This window comes from Macaca thibetana, chromosome 5 (assembly GCF_024542745.1).
Source record: "Macaca thibetana thibetana isolate TM-01 chromosome 5, ASM2454274v1, whole genome shotgun sequence".
Lineage (NCBI taxonomy): Eukaryota > Metazoa > Chordata > Mammalia > Primates > Cercopithecidae > Macaca > Macaca thibetana.
In genome coordinates this window covers 184,861,592-184,881,867 of record NC_065582.1, presented here as the reverse complement: position 1 = coordinate 184,881,867, position 20,276 = coordinate 184,861,592, and the positions used below count along the sequence as shown (strand labels likewise).

The following is a 20,276-nucleotide window of genomic DNA, read 5'->3' as shown; positions in this document are numbered from 1 at the left end:
CAACGAGAAACGTGTCCACTCCCCTGGCACTTCTGGACTTCCGGTAACACAGAGAGAGCTCGAACCACATGCTCTTGTCGGCAACTGCCTCCCTATGCCGTCACGGCGAGGGCCTTGCTGTGCTGGTTGATGAGATGGACGTGGTGCTCAGACGGGCAGGTGATATGGTTTGGCTGTGTCCCCACCCAATCTCCTCTTGAACTGTGGGTCCCATAATTCCCACGTTGTGGGAGGGACCCCGTGGGAGGTAACTGAATCATGTGGGCGGGTCTTTCCCATGCTGGTCTCATGGTCTCATGAGAGTGAATAAGTTTCATGAGATCTGATGATTTTATAGGAGCAGTTCCCTGCACACACTCTGTGCCTGCCGCCATGTAAGATGTGCCTTTGCTCCTTCTTCACCTTCTGCCATGACTGTGAGGCCTCCCCAGCCATGTGGGGCTGTGAGTCCATTTGACCCTTTTCCTTTATAAACTATCCTGTCTCGGTTGGGTATGTCTTTAATATAATAGCAGTGTGAGAACAGACTAATACAGCAGGGAACCATCTTCTTTCACCAAAAAAGAAAAAATTTAGTAAAACATCCGGACAGTGGCACAAAGCTATTCCGTGGAGAGACCCGATGGATAGCACTGCCGAGGCGGAACTCCCACCTGTCCTTGCAGCAGTGTGGGGCCTGAGGGATGATGCATGAGGCTGCACAGCAGCGGGGGACTCAGCCCAAGGTTAAGTCTTGGCCCTGAATCACAGCTGCACCATGAGTGGTGGAGGCAGCCCCCCCACTGCCTGCAGCCCAGCCCATGAGACACCACTGGGCAGGACAACTCACCGTGGGTGGTGGGGGGTGGGGGGAAAGGCTTGGCTGCTGTACACCCACACGTGGGTGTGGCAGAGCCCGCAGAAAAGGTGCTGCCCACTTCTAGCCCAGGACGCACGAAGAGCGGAAGGCACTGCCCCTCCGTGTTCTTGCCCCCTGCCAGCCTCTGCTGCTCCATCACGACCCCATGGCTCACCCTGGGCTTTCACAGTCTTGTTTCACACAGCTGGTGCCTTCACACATCATCCCTCAGGCCCTGCGCTGCTGTTTCTGGGCTGAACGTGGGCTTTCACGCACTGCCTGAGGATAGATGGCAGTTCCGCCTCGACAGTACTGTCTGTCGCCCCCATCCACGGAGTAGGCTTGTGCCACTGTCTGGATGTTTTACTAAATTGTGCCTTTTCCAGTGACAATCACTGGAAAGGGAAGAAAGGTGTGCCGACGTGGGCCAGTGGCAAATCAAGGCACAAGGGCTGCCCCTGGCGAATGCCTGTACAGAACCAGGTGCTGCGGGGTGGACCCTGGCCAAAAGCAGGCTCAACTGTGAAAAACAACAAGAATAAAGAACAGGAAATTCTGTAAGTGTGGCCTCAGGTTTATGTCTAGAAAGGTGAAGTGATGGAAGAAACTAAGATTTTAAAATCAGGGACGAGTCATCAGCCCCCAGACAGAAGGGCCCGGCGCTGCCTGGAGAGAGGCTGAGGCAGCACGGCAGCCCCGGGGAATATTTCTTGGCAAAGTTTTCAAATAAGTCCCTTAAGGAACACCACAGGCATGAGGACGGCCCCGGCCACGTTCCTTTGCAGGATCAGCTCCAGCAAGTCCACCTGCCAGAACCAAGGCGGCCGCTGCAGACTGAGCAGAGCCCTGCGAGGTAAACCGTGAGAACGGCAGCTGCAGGAAGAGAAGCGATTCCTCCCGCTTGTATTTCTCATGTAGCCTGCAGCTGGACGTGTGAAGCCCTCATGCGCATAGCACACAGCACACACAGGGAAGGAAACATCAGCGCCATCATTTGATTCATGATTTTACGTTTTGAAATTTCCGGGAATGAAACCGACTTAGAACATGCACATTTCTAAAGGATTTCTGCATATCTGATTTTAGCATGAGTTTTTGGAGCACTGTAAGCTCCCGGAGGGGACAGTCAGCTCATGGAGGGGACAGTCAGCTCCCGGCAGAGGGGACAGTCAGCTCCCGGAGGGGACAGTCAGCTCATGGAGGGGACAGTCAGCTCATGGAGGGGACAGTCAGCTCCCGGAGGGGACAGTCAGCTCCCAGAGGGGACAGTCAGCTCCTGGAGAGGACAGTCAGCTCCTGGCAGAGGGGACAGTCAGCTCCTGGCAGAGGGGACAGTCAGCTCCTGGAGGGGACAGTCAAGTCACAGAGGGGACAGTCAGCTCCCGGCAGAGGGGACAGTCAGCCTCCAGAGGGGACAGCCATGAATGCCATGACTACCAGAAGGACATGGGCACCCTCTGTCCAGCAGCCCAGGCATTCTGGCATCTGGAGGGCCTAGAGCAGGCACCTGGGAGGCTGCTGTGAAGGCAGGGACGCCTCACCTGAAATAAAGTCTCTGTGCGGCCTGGCAGTGCCTCAGCTCCGCCTGCAGCGAAGGTGAGGATTCTCCTGCTCCACGTGGTGCTCGGCTGCTGTTAACTCGGTTAACTTGAGTGAGATAAAGCTGACACTTTTTAGGTAAATGCAAACTAAAAGATTAGAACTAACCCCATAAGCCTCTTTTCCAACCCTGTGTGGTCCCGGCTGGCGGGAGAGACGTGGGGTCTGAGCCTCTCTGGGAGCCCCGTGCACAGGGGCGTCCCCTGCAGGAGACCCCACCCTCCTGACGGAGGCGGCGGCTCCACGCACACAGGCTGCACCTGCAGGGTGAACTCAGGCCCGGAATCCATCTCCGGACCTGACAGATTTATCCGCTGAAGCCGGCATCACAGGCCAGCTGTGAGTACTGTGTGAACAGAACGCACAGTCATCACCTAACACAGGATGCGGCGGAGCGGACCCACGCGGCGTGCACACCCCACAGCAGACCTGTCTCCCCCAGGAGCTGCAGCCAGAACCTTCTCACAGTAAATCAACAGGCAGGTGTTCGTTTTGCCTCCAGCATCAACATTTTAAGGAAGTTCCAAGTTGTTAAGAGTGAAGTTTCAAACATATCACAAATACGCTACCCCTGATAATCAGAAAAATACTTTATTTGACTACATTACTTAATTATTTCATCAAGTGAGAAAGTGTGGTCGCATTGGCTGTCTAACATACACATGCTAGTAGGCAGAAGGCTGGAGGACTGGAAGGGGCAGAGCACGTGGCTGGGTGTTCATCTTTCACGTGTCACTGCCCCAAGGTGAGCAGGTCCCGCAGGAAGCATCCAGAGTCGCAATAAAAACACATCAACTTTGTCTTTGAAATGACTTCAAAACTTCACACTGTTGAGGAAAATGAGGGTGCACATGTTACATACAAAAAATAAGGTGGGGAGAAGAGTTTATTCACTAAAATGTGTACTTTTAAAAATTCAGATGTCATCTTAGTATTTTCAGAGTATTATCAACATGTTTTAAGTCGTAATTTTGGAAATCCACAATGAATATAAAAGTGAACCTTGCTGCGTTTCTGAACGACTAAGGCAAAGCTCAGAAACACAACTCTTGAGAACGTTTAGAGCTCCGCGTCTGCCCTTGGCGCACACTTAAAGACTTCTTTACACATGCACTTTCCCAAGAGCATTTCCTTCTGGGGCTGCTGAGCACCTGCCTGAACACTGCCTCTGCAGCAGGCTGGCGATGCTGATGGGCGGCCTGGGGGGCAGCCCGGCCTGGGAGCTCCCGAAGCCTGGAGAGTCCCCTCTTCCTGCTCTCCCTGGTAACTGTGGTGTTGGCGTGAGTGGTGGTCCCTTGTAGGGGATTTGCAGAGGTGGAATCCTAATAAATTCAAGAAACACAAAATTATTAATGCTCCAAGCATCTCTGGTGACATGACAATTAGAGCACTGACGGTTTTGTGGTTTTAAAGGCCTGGATTCCCAAGCATCTCTGAGTACCTCAGACCAGCACGCACACCCCCACCAGGCGGTCAGCAGAAGACATGGACAGATGCTGCACGACCCGTGGGCACCCAGGAGGGTCAACACCCCAGGCCAATGGGGATGGGAGGTGGGGATGTGAGAGAACGCTGAGGCCTGCAGGCAGCCAGGGGTGGACTGGACAACAGGCATTAAAAGCCGTTCAAGGACTCTGGGGGGCTGACATGGGAGGGTCTGCCTTTTAGAGAGAGCACCGGACCTTTGAACACTTGAGTTCAGTTGACAGAGACATCGGTGTGTACTTAAATATGCAGCAGACGGAGTGGGAGGCCACCCAGAGGTCTGAGAAGAAGAGCATGGGGAGGTGAACTGTGGTCTGTTCTGGGGCTGGGGCCGAGTCCAGCCTGCCACCTGCTTTTGTAAATAAAGTTTTACTGGAACCCAGCCACACCCATTAATTTACACACTGCCTGCCCCAGCCTTCTCAATACAGAGGCAGAGCTGAGCAGCTGCCCAAAAAGTCAAACATATTTACTACCTGACCTTTATAGAAGACGCCTGCTGACCCACGGCCTATTCTTGTAGTAAAATAGCACACAATCATCACGTGGTTCTTTTGAAGATTTTAGCAACAGGGCAAATGCCTACGTTGTATCTTAGCTTCAAAAAAGCAAACTCCTGGCCAGGCACGGTGGCTGATGCCTGTAATCCCAGCATTTTGGGAGGCCGAGGTGGGTGGATCACCTGAGGTCGGGAGTTCGAGACCAGCCTGACCAACATGGAGAAACCCCGTCTCCGCTAAAAATACAAAATTAGCCATGCTTGGTGGAGCATGCCTGTAATCCCAGCTACTCGGGAGGCTGAGGCAGGAGAATCACTTAAACCCGGGAGGTGGAGGTTGCGGTGAGCCAAGATCGCGCCATTGCACTCCAGTCTGGGCAACAAAGAGGGAAACTCTGGCTAAAAAAAAAAGCAAACTCTAAAGTGGTATATGCAACAAAACCTCACTCAAAGCGTGTAAAAAAAGGGATGAAAAGCAACACATTAAACTTTTAGCAGTAATTCTGTGGGTGAGATGATGAGCAGTTTTATTTTGCTGACCATTTCCTTTAAAACGCTGTGAAGAAGGTGCTTGCAGGGGACACTACCTGAGAGGCTTTCCCACGCTCCTCTGACTCGGTGTCAGGCCAGGATGCTCGGGGGCCCGGGAGGAGACACTGCCTGTGGTAGAACAAGAAAAAAACACGAGTCGTTCACGGTAACACATCACGGTGCTTTGAGGACGACAACCAGGCCAGCCTGCTGTGCTTCTCGGTAGCTGTCACTGCCTCTCCGCCATGAGGGCAGAGGCAGGCAGAGCCACACAGGCACGCAGGTTCCTCTTCGGTCACGCGCAGCCCTGGTGCCAGCACGACACCCTGAGCAGCCCCGGGTCTTCCACACGAGGGCGTAAATATCCTACATTTTAATCTTTCTACCTTTATGCACCTCTGCAGCTTAGAGAATATGTAAGCCATCTGAATCGTCAGCAGCTGGAAAGCGAGACCTGGAAATGAACTGGCCAGTCCCAGCTGAGCTTCAGCCTCACTCAGGGGCCCTCGGCCTGGGGGCTCTGCGAAGGGGCCTGCCCGTCATGGGGGCAGCCGTGGACATGCAGACTGTGCCTGGCATACAAAGGTGCTCAATGAGCATCTGGAGCACAAGCTTCTTCCCCTGCCTCTCCCAAGCCTTGGCTCCTGCTCCCGAGAACTGCCGGAAGGGCAAAAGCACGTCCAGAAGTTCTTTCAGCGCCCCACCCGTGTTTGCTTTCTCCAGGTGCCTTGTAAGGTGAAAGGGGAGATGTGACGACTGAGTTCTCAAGCAGCACCTGCTCGTGGACCCCAGGCTGGGAAAAGCCACCTGGTGAGGGAGCCCGAGCATTAGGCTTCCCCAGCGCAGTGACTGGTGACTGCCCGGTGACTGCCCAGTGCCTGCCTGCGGCGGCATGTCGGGGGGTCGCAGGCCTGTGGGGCACAAGGCAGTCTCCGTACCCCCAACGGGGGTTTTGTCTTTGCCCCGGGCTGTGCGGACCTTGTGAGGATGTTGCCTGCGGGAGGTATCATAACTCCTGAGTCTGCAGGTGACCCTGAGAAGCCTCCAAAGAACAGCTAAGAGCAAGAAGGAGAGCTGTCCTACTGGGCTGTGTGAGTGCTGCCTTCACTTCTGTCTTTTATCATGGTTTGGCATCTGGAGGCTTGTGGACCCTGCAGAGACTGCCCTCCTAGGGACAGCCAGTTCCTAGAGGCAGGAGGCCATGGTGAGCACACTTCTGATATGAAAGCCAACAAATCCAGAGCCCATGTTCAGAGCCCACCCCAAGCCTGGGCAGCCTGTTCCACTCACCCTGCCTGATCCTCCCATGAGAACCACAACCAAGGTGCTAGGTCTCCCCTCACTCCCTCCCTGGGGGTCTCTGGGGAACTATGAGTGGAAACTCCTTTCCTCACAGCCATTGCCTCCTCATCCTTCGGCCTCACACCAGCTGATTAAAACAAAACCCTGTACATTGAACACACAGAACCACAAATAATAACGATGGCAGGCATCTTTTGTTAAGTAACTTATGCTCAATACTAGATGGTTAGTTGAAATTGTTGGCTGGGCGCGGTGGCTCATGCCTGTAATCCCAGCACTTTGGGAGGCTGAGGCAGGCAGATCACCTGACGTCAGGAGTTTGAGACCAGCCTGACCAACAGTGGAGAAACCCCGTCTCTACTAAAAATACAAAATTAGCCGGGCGTGGTGGTGCATGCCTGTAATCCCAGCTACTAGGGAGGCCGAGGCAGGAGAATCACTTGAACCTGGGAGGCAGAGGTTGCAGTAAGCTGAGATCATGCCATTGTACTCCAGCCTGGGCAACAAGAGTGAAATTCTGTCTCAGAAAAAAAAAAAAAAAAAAAAAGAAATTGTTTCCTGTTTACTCAATGGAAATTTTTCGAGATAACTATTATCAACAGAGATGAAGAGACTGAGGACCCAAGAGGCCAACAACTCACCCAGGCTCTGGCGAGCAGTGCTCAGACAGCCAAGTGTGGGCCATGGGATCTCAGACCCAAAAGACCCCCTGCTGCTCAGCCCCCTGCCTGTCCCACAGGGCTCGGGAATCCTAAGGAGTCCTTTAGGTTCTGCTGGGAACCAAGTCACACCAGGAATCAACCTGAAGAGCGGGGACTTGGAGAAAGGGGTGGCCAGGGAGTGCTAGAGGAAGGCCCGAAAGCCACCCAGAGCCAGGCCAGCTCTCAACAGCACAGCAGCCCTGAGCCGGGAGGAGCTCCTCAGGGTGCCAAGGGGGCCCCGTGTTTCAGCCTCACTAAGAAGCAGGTGACCAGAGGGATAACCCATTCCTACGACACCTTCCAGCGCAGCGGTCTCTGTTCAGGGGAGTAATGCTGTTTAATGTGTTTCACAAAGATGTCCATTTGAAAAATTTAACGAAAACACGCTGACATTTGAAGAGGGTAAATTTCACCATCTGGGTGCCCAACAGCCTGCTTCCCTGTGGTGCCAGATCCCCTGTGTTGTGTTCCGGAGGGGACCACATACTGCAGAGTGAGCGCCCTGCGCCCCTGCCGACAGGTCAGACAGCCCGACACACTGCTCAGTGAGTCCGCAGGGCAGACAATGGACAGACTGCCCGCCTGCCACTCTGACATGTGAGGGGTCCGGGACCTGCCGTTCACCAACTCATTTAGTGAGTGCTTCTTGAGGAGGACCGCTGGCTACAGTTAAGTAGAAATCAGTGAATTATCTCTACGAAGCCAAGTATGAAACTGGACAAAATGGTAGAAACAACGGTTCAGGCCTCTGAAAATCAACTTGAGGCAGACAACAAATCACAACACACTGACTCCCGAAATCACAACACACTGACTCCCGAAATCACAACACACTGACTCCTGAAATCACAACACACTGGCTCCTGAAATCACAACACACTGACTCCCGAAATCAGAACACACTGACTCCCGAAATCACAACACACTGACTCCCGAAATCACAACACACTGACTCCCGAAATCAGAACACACTGACTCCCGAAATCACAACACACTGACTCCCGAAATCACAACACACTGACTCCCGAAATCAGAACACACTGACTCCCGAAATCACAACACACTGACTCCCGAAATCAGAACACACTGACTCCTGAACAGAACACAATGACTCCTGAACAGAACACACTGACTCCTGAAATCACAAGACACTGGCTCCTGAAATCCCGCTGCAGCTTTGGGAGGAGCGGGACTTGGCTTCCCGGCCTGAGGGTGAATACAGACACAAAATTCCTCAACAAAATACCGCAAACCAAATCCAGCAGCATATAAGCAGCTGCTCCACCTCCCCCTACCCCACTCTACCCAGTAACAGCACAGCTGCACCAGGGTAGGTGGCTGAGGACCAGCAGCTTTGCTTCCAGAGGGGGTGGGCTCAAGGTGGGAGGGGAACACTTTCATCAGCCATGGGGGGTCCATCTGCAGGACCTGGAGAGGCCCACAGCCCTGGCTGGGGAGGGGTCAGGAGAGCAGGGACCAGTCAGAAAAATAACGGGGAGATGCTGAGAACAAGAGAGCCAGACGGAGGTGGCTCCCCCGGAACCCTGGCCGACAGAAGCAGCACAGGCATGTGCAGGGGATCCAGCACGGCCACAGAAGTGATGCCACAGGGGACCAGGAACCGACTGGATATCAGCTCCCTACACGCGCGGATCGTTGGCCTTGGGGAGCCTCAGGGATGCGTGGTGTTGGAGCACAACCACAGACGGAGCGGCAGCCCACCGCTGAGCTGTAGAGACAGGCGGACACCCCGGGACACCCTGGCTCAACAAGAAGAGCAGAAACCATGAGCGGACACATCTGCGGCTGCCACGGACACAAGTTCTCCAGGTCCCGGTGAAATACCCAAGCAAACAAAAACCAATCAAACAACCTCTGATAGAAATACAAGAATCCAGACTTGCTCAAATACAGTACCCAGGTTGTCCAGATTGCAGCCCCTAATCATGGCACAAGCAAAGAAACAGAAGCGTGACGACACTCAGGGAAAAGGGCAGATGGCAGAGGCCCGCGCTGCGTGGCCCAGATCGCATTTCCTAAGGACTCCAGAGTGGCTACTGTAAATGAGCCAAAGAATTAAAGGAAAATATGATGATAGTGACTCAACACACAGGGCTTCCAGCACAAACACAGAAACACTGAAAAAAAAGAACCAAGAACGGAACCTTTTCTAATGCATTCTACAAGGACAGAATGAGGTCCTGACACCAAAAGCAGACAGAGACGTTACAAGGAAGGAAGTGTGCTGACCAGTATCTCTTATGAATATAGACACAAAATTCCTCAACAAAATACCAGCAAACCAAATCCAGCAGCGTATAAGAAAGATCATACACCATGACCAACTGGGATTCGCCTCAGGAATGCATGGTTCCTTCAACACACAGAAATCAACACCATATTAATATATTCTATCGATGGAAGTAATTACATCTATGAACACATCACGGTAACAGAACAAAACCCAATGATCATCTCAAAAGATAAAGAGAAAGCACTTGAAAAATTTAATCCTTCTTCATGACAAAGGACTAGAAGGGCCCTTCTCAACCCTACAAAGGGCACCTCCAGGAAACCTTCGGTGGACACCATCCTTCATGGTGAAAGGCTGAAAGCTTCCTCCTAAGATCAGGAACAGAACGAAGACAAGGATGTCTGTTCTTGCCACTTGTATTCAACACTGTATTGAAAGTTCTAGAGAGGACAGTTAGGCGAGAAAAATAAATGAAAGTCCTGCAGTGGGATGGGAAGCGAAAAAATAAAAACAAAAGTAAAAGATAAATAAAAGGCACCGTGGTTAGAAAGGAAAAAGTAAAACGACCTCTACTTGCAGATGACATGATTTGCCATATACAGAAAACCCTGGAGAATCCACAAAACATTCCCCAGAGCTCATAAATGAACTCAGTAGATTGCAGGATACAAGATCCACCTATAAAAATCAGTTGTATTTCTATGTACTGGCAATGAAAATCTGAAAATAAAAGTTAGAAAACAATTCTATTTACAGTAGCACCAAAATAACAAAATACTTAGGATTAACTTTTACTAATGAAGTACAAGATTTCTTCACTGAAAACTACAAAATGCCATTGAAAGAAATCAAAGACCTAAATAAAGGGAAAGCTATGTCCAACATTCACGGATTGGAAGACGCAGTGTTAGTATTAGATGGCAACACTCCCTACATTGATGTACAAGGTGAATTAAAACTCTACCAAGATTTCAACCTGCTTTGTCAGCAGAAATGGGAAAGTTGATCCTAACATTCATATGGAAATGCAAGGAACTCAAAATAGGCAAAACAACCTCAAAAAAGAACAAAGTTGGAAAACTCACACTTCATAATTTCAACAGTTACTATAAAGCTATAGTAAGTGACAGACAAAAAGAAAAATACTTAAAGCAGCAAGAGAAGAGCGACTCATCACCTACAGGACAATACGATTAACGGCTGACTTCTCATCAGAAATAATGGAACTGGCTGGGTACGGTGGCTCATGCCTGGAATCCCAGCACTTTGGGAAGCCAAGGCTGGTGAACGGGAGATCAGGAGTCCAAGACTAGCCTTGGGCAACATGACGAAACCCTGTCTCTACAAAAAATTGAAAAATTAGGCCAGATGTGGTGGTGGCTCATGCCTGTAATCCCAGCACTTTAGGAGGCCGAGGTGGGCAGATCACCTGAGGTCAGGAGTTCAAGACCAGCCTGGCCAACATAGTGAAATCCTGTCTCTACTAAAAATATAAAAATTAGCCAGATGTGGTGGCAGGCACCTGTAATCCCAGCTATTCAGTAGGCTGAGGCAGGAGAATCACTTGAACCCAGAGGTGGAGGTTGCCGTGAGATCACGCCATTGTACTCCAGCTTGGGCAACAGAGTGAGACTTAGTCTCAGGGAAAAAAAAAAAAAAAAAAAAAAAAAAAAAATTAGCCAGGTGTGGTGGTGCATGCCTATAGTCCCAGGTACTCAGGAGGCCGAGGTGGGAGGATTGACTGAGCCCAGGAGATCCAGGCTGCAGTGAGCCATGGTCAAGCCACTGCACTCTAGCCTGGGTGTCAGAGTGAGACCCAGTCTGGGGAAAAAAAAAAAAACAAAACCCCACAAAAAATCCAATAATAATAATAATAATAATAATGGAAGCCAGAAGACAGAGGAATGACATATATACCAAGTGCTAAAAAGTCAACCAAGAAAATGTATATTCAGTGAAATTATCCTTCAAAATGAAGACAAAGACATTCAAATATGGAAAAAAACCAAAAAACAATGAAGAGAATTCACTTCTAGCCAATCTTCCCTGCAAGAAAAAACTGGAAATGGTTAATATGTTGTGAATGATGTAATAAAAGATTTTTTTCCTCTAAAGGACTTTAAGAAACATAAGTTTAATTCAGGAAATAATAACACCATATTGTTCATTTATAACACATAGATCCCATATATATGTATATAAATAAATATGACAAACTAGGTGGGAGGAAGTGGGGCTATATGGGAGCAATGTGGTTACGTTCCACTGGAATTCAGTCAGTGTTCACCTCAAGTATTCTGTGATGAGTTCAAGATGCATGTTGTAATCTCTAGAGGAATCACTAAGCAAATAATAAAGCACACAGATAAAGTATCAACAGAAGAACTAAAATGTTTATTAGTCTGCTTGAACTTCTATAATAAAATACCACAGACTGGGTGGCTTACACAACAGAAATTTATACCTCTTAGTTCTGGCAAGTCCATCAAGATGCTGGTTAATGTGGGTCCTGGCTTGCAGACAGCAGCCTTCTCTGTCTTCACACGGCCTCTTTTGTGTGTCTGTGCAGAGAGTTAGTGAGCAAGCTCCCTGGTGTCTCTTGTGTTTTAAAAATTTATTAGGATACAATTTCCTACCTTAACCATTTTCAGTGTACAGTTCACTGGTATTAAATACATTCCTAATGCTGTGCAACCATCACACCATCCATCTCTGTAACTGTTTTCATTTTGTGAAACTGAACCTCTGTTCCCATTAAACGAGAGCTTCCCACTCCTCCATCCCACAGCCTCTGGCAGCCACCATCCTCCCTTCCGTCTCTACGATTTTGACTACCTCACACGCGAGGACTCACAGAGCATTTGTCTTTCTGTGACTGGCTTATGCACTTAGTGTAACGTCCTCAACGTTCATCCACACGGTAGCGTGTGTCGGAGTTCCTTTCCCTTTTAAGGCTGAATCACAGTCCATTGTATGGAGACACACATTTTACCTATCCATGTTCATCTGGTGACACTTAGGTGGCTCCCACGTTTTAGCCACTGTGAATAATACTGCTATGATCTTGGGTATACAAGCATCTCTAAGAGACCCTGCTTTCAATTCTTTTGAGCACTGAATTGAAATGCAGGATCATCTGGGAATTGTGTTTTTAATTTTTGGAGGAACAGCCACACTGTTTTCCACAGCGGCCACACCGTTTCACATTCCCACCAACAGTGCACACGCTTCCAATTCCTCCGCATCCTTAACAACACTTGTTATTTTGAGTTTTAAAAAATGATTACAATAAATATTTATTTAAAGAAAACATCTGCAGACCAAATAATTCTGAAGTTTGTTTCAGGTTTAACCATCTTCATAAGAATACTCTGAGGACAGCTGCATCCACAGACTTCAACTACATGATTACTTCTTTCTTTGTTCATTCTTCTCTCTCGTTTCTTTCTCTTTATTTTTTTTGAGACAGGGTCTCACTCTGTCACCCAGGCTGGGGTGCAGTGGTATGATCACTGCTCACTGCAGCCTCGACCTCCCAGGCTCAGGCAATTCTCCCACCTCAGCCTCCCAAGAAGCTGGGACCACAGGTGTACGCCACCAGCCTGGATAATTTTTTGTAGACAGGATTTTGCTCAGGCTGGTCTGGAACTCCTGGGCTCAAGCTCCACCTCGGTCTCTCAGCCTCCCAAGTAGCTGGGACTACAGGTGTGTGCCACCACACCCTGCTAGTTTGGGTATTTTTAGTAGAAACAGGTTTCACCATGTTGGCCAGGCTGGTCTTGAACTCCTGACCTCAAGTGATCTGTCCGCTTTGGCTTCCCAAAGTGCTCGGATTACAGGCATCCATGCCTGGCCTGTTTTTGTTTTAAGAGACAGGATCTTCCTCTGTCGTCCAGGCTGGAGTGCAGTGATACAATCATAGTTCACTGCAGCCTTGACCTCCTGAGCTCAAGCAATCCTGCTTCAGTGTCCTAAGTAGCTAGGACTACAGGTGCGATTTTTAAAACATATAGTAGCCATCCTAATGGGTGTGAGATAGTATCTTGCTGTTTTTTTTTTTCTCTCTTGGAGATGAGGTCTTGCTGTGTTGCCCAGGCTGGACTCCATCTCCTTGGCTTGAGCAATCCTCCCACCTCAGCCTCCTGAATAGCTGGGACTACAGGCATGAGCCACCATACCCAGCTCTTGCTATAGTTTTGATTTGCATTTCTCTAATGATGAATGATGAGCATCTTTTCATGGCTTATTGACCATTTGTGTATTTGCCCATTCAAGTCATCTGCCACCCACCCCCCCGACTTTTCTTTTTTCTGAGACAGAGTCTCACTCTCACCCAGGCTGGAGTGCAGTGGCGCAATCTCGACTTATGCAACCTTTGCCCTCCAGGCTCAAGCAATCCGCCTACCTCAGCTTCCCGAGTAGCCGGGACTACAGGTGTGTGCCACCACGCCTAACTAATTTTTAAGTTTTTTGTAGAGATGGGGGTTTCACCATGTTGTCCAGGCTGGTCTCGAACTCCTGAGCTCAAGCGATCCTCTTGCCTTGGTCTCCCAAAGTGATGGGATGACAAGTGTGTGCCACTGCGCCCGGCCTTTACCCATTTTTGAATCAGGTTGCTTGTTGTTAAGTTTTAGTTCTTTATGTATTCTGGATTGTAATCCCTTATTAGATACATATGATTTGCAAATATTTTCTCTGATTCTGCAAGTTGCCTTTTTACTCTATTGATAGTATCTTCTGATGTGGAAAACTTTTAAATTTTCTGAGGTCGATTTGTTTAATATTTTTGTTGTTGTTGTGTGTGCTTTGGTATCATATCCAGGAAATCACTGCCAAATCCAACATTGGGAAGCTTTTGCTCTATGTTTTCTTCAAAGAGTTTTATATTTTATAGTTTTAGGTCCTTGATCCATTTTGAATTAATTTTTGTACATAGTGTTAGGTAGAAGTCCAACTTCATTATTCTGGAGGTGGATATACAGTTTTCCCAACACCATTTCTCGAAAAAACTGTCCTTTCCCCCACTGAATAGCATCTCTCTCCACTGACTAGTGTCTCTCCCCATTGAGTAGTGTCTCTCCCCACTGAATAGCATCTCTCCCCACTAAGTAGTGTCTCTCCCCCTGACTAGCATCTCTCCCCACTGACTAGTGTCTCTCCCCACTGAGTAGTGTCTCTCTCCACTGACTAGTGTCTCTCCCCACTGAGTAGTGTCTCTCTCCACTGAAGAGTGTCTCTCCCCACTGAATAGCGTCTCTCCCCACTGAGTAGCGTCTCTCCCCACTGAGTATCATCTCTCTCCACTGAGTAGCGTCTCTCCCCACTGACTAGTGTCACTCTCCACTGAAGGGTGTCTCTCCCCACTGAAGAGTGTCCCTCCACTTAGTGTCTCTCCTCACTGAATAGCATCTCTCCCCACTGAGTAGCATCTCTCTCCACTGAGTAGCATCTTTCCCCACTGAGTAGCGTCTCTCCCCACTGAGTAGTGTCTCTCCTGAGTAGTGTCTTTCCCCACTTACTAGTGTCTCTCCCACTGAGTAGTGTCTCTCTCCACTGAACAGTGTCTCTCCACTGAAGACTGTCTCTCCCCACTGGGTATTGTCTCTCCCCACTTAGTGTCTCTCCCCACTGAGTAGCGTCTCTCCCCACTGAATAGTGTCTCTCTCCACTGAGTAGCGCCTCTCCCTGCTGAGTAGTGTCTCTCTCCACTGAAGTGTCTCTCCCCGCTGAGTAGTGTCTCTCCCCACTGAGTAGCGTCTCTCCCCACTGAGTAGCATCTCTCTCCACTGAGTAGCGTCTGTCCCTACTGACTAGCGTCTCTCTCCCCACTGAGTAGCGTCTCTCCCCACTGAGTAGCGTCTCTCTCCACTGAGTAGTGTCTCTCCCCACTGAGTAGTGTCTCTCCCCACTGAGTAGCGTCTCTCCCCACTGAGTAGCGTCTCTCCCCACTGAGTAGCGTCTCTCCCCACTGAGTAGCGTCTCTCCCCACTGAGTAGTGTCTGTCCCCACTGAGTAGTGTCTCTCTCCACTGAGTAGTGTCTCTCCCCACTGAAGTGTCTCTCCCCACTGAGTAGTGTCTCTCTCCACTGAGTAGCGTCTCTCCCACTGAGTACTGTCTCTCTCCACTGAGTACTGTCTCTCTCCCCACTGAGTAGCGTCTCTCCCCACTGTCTCTCCCCACTGAGTAGTGTCTCTCCCCACTGAGTAGTGTCTCTCTCCACTGAGTACTGTCTCTCTCCACTGAGTAGTGTCTCTCCCCGCTGAGTAGTGTCTCTCCCCACTGAGTAGTGTCTCTCCCCACTGAGTAGTGTCTCTCCCCACTGAGTAGCGTCTCTCTCCACTGAGTACTGTCTCTCTCCCCACTGAGTACTGTCTCTCTCCCCACTGAGTAGCGTCTCTCTCCACTGAGCAGCGTCTCTCCCCACTGAGTCGTCTCTCCCCACTGAGTAGTGTCTCTCCCCACTGAGTAGTGTCTCTCCCCACTGAGTAGCGTCTCTCTCCACTGAGTACTGTCTCTCTCCCCACTGAGTAGTGTCTCTCCCCACTGAGCAGCGTCTCTCTCCACTGAGTACTGTCTCTCTCCCCACTGAGTAGTGTCTCTCCCCACTGAGTAGTGTCTCTCCCCACTGAGTAGCGTCTCTCCCCACTGAGTAGCGTCTCTCCCCATTGAGTAGCATCTCTCTCCACTGAGTAGTGTCTCTCTCCACTGAGTAGTGTCAGTCCCCACTGAGTAGTGTCTGTCCCTACTGACCTAGTGTCTGTTTCTCCACTGAATGGTGTCTTCTGTTCTCAGGACATGAATCTTATTGGATTAGGGCTCCATGCTTATGACCTAATTTAACTTTACCTCCTAAAGGTTCTAACTCAAAATATAGTGACATTGGGGGTCAAGGACTTCAACATATGAATTTTGGGGGAACTCAAATCAGTCTATAGCAAAATGGTATGATAAAAATATTTATTGTAAACAAAGGCAGTTAAGGAGATACCAATAAACTAAGAATCCTGTCATACATAAAACAAAAACCAGCAAGACAGCAAGCACAAGTCCAACCACAAAATTAATAATTATATTAAATATCAATGGACTAAACGATCAAATCAGAAGGTATAGATTATAACAGATCAAAAAACAAGATCTAACCATATGTTGTCTATCAGAGGCACATCATGGATTGAAAGACACAGACAGGCTGAAAACCAAAGTATGGGAAAAGATACACCATATGAATGATAATCAACATAAAAACTGAATGAAGAAAATTCCACCATAAAAAATAATGAAATACCTAGGGCCGGGCGCGATGGCTCATGCCTGTAATCCCAGCACTTTGGGAGGCTGAGGTGGATGGATGGCTCGAGGCCAGGAGATCGAGACCAGCCTGGTCAACATGGTGAACCCCGTCTCTACTAAAATTACAAAAATTAGCCGGGTGTGGTGGTGCACCCCTGTAATTAATCCAAGCTACTCAGGAGGCTGAAGCACAAGAATTGCTTGAACCCAGGAGGCAGAGGTTGCAGTGAGCTTAGATGGCACCACTGCACTCCAGCCTGGGTCACAGCAAGACTCCGTCTCAACAACAACAAAAAAACAACCTACGTGTAAGTTTATCAAGAAAGTACAAGGCCTGCACAGTGAAAATACTGAGGATTCTTGAGAGAAACTAAGGAAGCTCTAATCAATGGAGAGACACAGCACATCTATGGACTGAGACAGTTAAAACTGTGAAGATGGCAGTTCTCCCCACACTGATGTAGAGATTCAATCAAAATCAAAATCCCGGCAGACTTTCTTTGTAGAATTTGACATTATCCTAAAATTTATATGGAAATGAAGAGAACCTGGAATAGGCAAAATTATGTTGACAAATTAAGAAAAAGGTTAGAGGGCTATGCCATCTAATTCCAAAACTTACTGTAAAGCAAAAGTAACCAAGATATTGTGGTATTTGTGAAAGGAGATAATATACTGATCGACAGGGTCCAGAAGAAAGCCCTCACCAGCCGTTCTGCTATTTATTCTCCAGTGTCTCTGTCTCCTTTGTCCTTCTATTGTCTTGATTGTCTTTGTGTTTAACACATGCTTTACAACGTCATTTAACAATCCCTCTTGAGTTTTCAGCTGTGTTTTTTAGAGTTATGTATGCTGTGGCTCCATCTCCTCGCTCTTCCTTTGTGCTTATTATCCTCTATGTTACATCTATTTGTTGTTAACTCCAACAATACAACGTTATAATTGTTGCTTCAATTTTGTGTTTTGTAAAGTAATGAGAAGATAAAAGAAATTAACAATGCAGTCTCTTATTCTCATCCCATAATCACCATTCCCCATGCTCTTCATTCCTTCTAACAGACTGAAGTTACTGTGTGGCATCAGCCTAAATGCCTTCCTTTACGTTTCTTGTAGGGCAGGTCTGTTAGCAATGAATTCTGCTTCTGTTACTCCGTAAATGTATTTAGTCTTCATTTTAAAATGTTAATTTCACTGGATACAGAATTCCTGGTTGACGTTTTAAAAATGCATTTTGAACATGACCATATCTGGGAGGAGTTTAGCAGAAAATACAAACCTCTGAACAAAATAGAAATCTATGAATCTGGCTGGACGCAGTGGCTCATGCCTGTAATCCTAGCACTTTGGGAGGCCGAGGCAGGTGGATTGCCTAAGCTCAGGAATTTGAGACCATCCTGGGCAACATGGCAAAACTACATCTCTAGTAAAAATACAAAAAAAAAATTAGCCGGGTATGGTGGCACATGCCTATAGTCCCAGCTACTTGTGACGCTGAGGCACAAGAATCACTTGAACCCAGGAGGCGGAGGTTGCAGTGAGCTGAGATTGCACCATTGCACACCAGCCTAGGCGACAGAGCGAGACTCTGTCTCAAAAAAAAAAGGAAATCTATCAATCCATATTGTTATAAATTAGTGAATACATAGATACCTGAATTGGGTAAAAGAAAAAGCTCTTCTTTATAGTAGAATGACAATTAATACATATAGAAGGAACTGTGGAAATGGAAAAATTGCTATGAGGCAGTCATCAGAGTGGTGGCTGATTGGGGGGCAGGGGGCGTGAGGCCGGATGAGGAAAAAGGTATCAGTGTCATTTGGACTATCTCTCCACAAGACACCCATCCATTATGGGGGACGTAGTGACTGCAGTGAGAAAGCCTGATAGATGCCTGTGTGGTCAGGCGACCACGGTTAACATCCTCCTGGAGGGATCAGGAGACCAAAGTGAACATCTTCCTGGAGGGATTGGGATACCAAGGTGAACATCCTCCTGGAGGAATCAGGCAACCAAGGTGAACATCCTCCTGGAGGGATCGGGAGACCAAGATGAACATCCTCCTGGAGGGATCGGGAGACCAAGGTGAACATCCTCCTGGAGGAATCAGGAGACCAAGGTGAACGTCCTCTTGCAAGAATCAATCCGGTGACTAAGGTTAACGTCCCTGTGGCAGAATGGGTCAACTCTGTGCTCTGATGTGCGAAGCAGAGCAGTAGCATTTCTGGGGCATTCCTGCCAATAGAGGATGGTCTGGTCTCCTGAGGAAATACCAGACAACCCAGGTTATGGGTCACCCTTCAGAATGTGAGGCCTAATTATTCTTCAAAACTATTGAGGACAAGAAAGAGAAGTATGAGGAAATGTTCCAGTCCAGAGGAGACAGAAGAGATGTTACAGCTGGATGTAGCTCATCTTTCCATGAGATTCTTGACCAGAGGAGAAGAGAAACTCTTGGCAACTGCTGACGGGATGGTAGAGCTGTGTCAGCGTGGACTGTGCTTGTCAGTGTGGATGCCTGGCCTGAGTTGCGGGTGGTTTTGTAGGATTGTGCCGTGTCAGTGTGAACACGTGGGCTGAGTTGCGGGTGGTCTTGTAGGACTGTGCCGTGTCAGTGTGAACACGTGGGCTGCATTGCGCATGGTTTTGTAGGACTGTGTTCTTGGTTTTTAGCAGTGCCAGGGCACCACATTGGTAACATGCTCAGAGGTTCAGAGAAATACCAATGATGACAGATAGGGAGCAAATTAACAAAATGTTAACATTTGGGGAAATCTGGGAGGGGAGATATTGGAGTTTTTTTTTTTTTTAATATTGTTCTTACAATTTTTCCTGTGTGCTTGAATTATCTTCAAAATAAATTATTAAAAATACTCATCTAAAACATACCTCAAGATAAACTTCAAAGAATTTGGAAGAAGGTAAACATTAAAAACTACAAGAATTCTATTCTGTGAAAGATAATGTCAAGAGAACAAAAGGACAAGCCACAAAATGGAAGACAATATTTTCAAGATACATATTTTTCTGATAAAGAAATGTCATAAAAAAAAAGACTCACAAAAAAGAGCTGTCGGCCAGGCGCGGTGGCCCAAGCCTGTAATCCCAGCACTTTGGGAGGCCGAGACAGGTGGATCATGAGGTCAGGAGATGGAGACCATCCTGGCTAACACGGTGAAACCCCGTCTCTACTAAAAAATACAAAAAACTAGCCAGGCGAGGTGGTGGGCGCCTGTGGTCCCAGCTACTTGGGAGGCTGAGGCAGGAGAATGGCGTAAACCCGGGAGGCGGAGCTTGCAGTGAGCCAAGATCCGGCCACCGCACTCCAGCCTGGGTGACAGAGCGAGACTCCGTCTCAAAAAAAAAAAAAAAAAAAAAAAAAAAAAGAACTGTCATCCAAAATATACACAGGACTCTTAAAACTCAACAATAAGAAAACAATCCAATTAAAAAATAGGCCAAAACCCTAACAGACACTTCAGCAAAGAAGATATGCAGATGAAAAATCAGCGTAAGATGCTCCTAGTCATACATTATCAAAAAAACGCAAAATAAAACAGCAAGATACCACTACATACCTATCAGCTGGCTGAAATCCAGAACACTGACATCACGGAACGTGAGGACGTGGAGCAACAGGAACTCTCATTCGTTGCTGGTGGGAATGCGAAAAGCTGCTGCCACTTTGGAAGGTAGTTTGGCAATTTCTTTCAAAACTAAACACCCTCTCACCACCTGATCCAGCATTCACATTCCTTAGTCTTTACCCAAAGGAG

General features: G+C 48.3%; 1 protein-coding gene across 1 annotated transcript in view; it reads right to left on the bottom strand.

Moving 5' to 3' along the window:
* Positions 1–3,507: 3,507 nt before the first annotated feature.
* Positions 3,508–20,276, bottom strand: part of RNF212 (ring finger protein 212) — a 144,661-nt gene continuing 127,892 nt past the window's right edge. Inside the window, exons 11-12 of the mRNA XM_050790744.1 lie at positions 5,009–5,081; positions 3,508–3,759 (exon numbers count right to left, since the gene is read on the bottom strand). Of these exons, the coding sequence (XP_050646701.1) occupies positions 3,540–3,759; positions 5,009–5,081 (293 nt within the window). The 3' untranslated portion in view covers positions 3,508–3,539. The remainder of the gene's footprint in view (positions 3,760–5,008; positions 5,082–20,276) is intronic.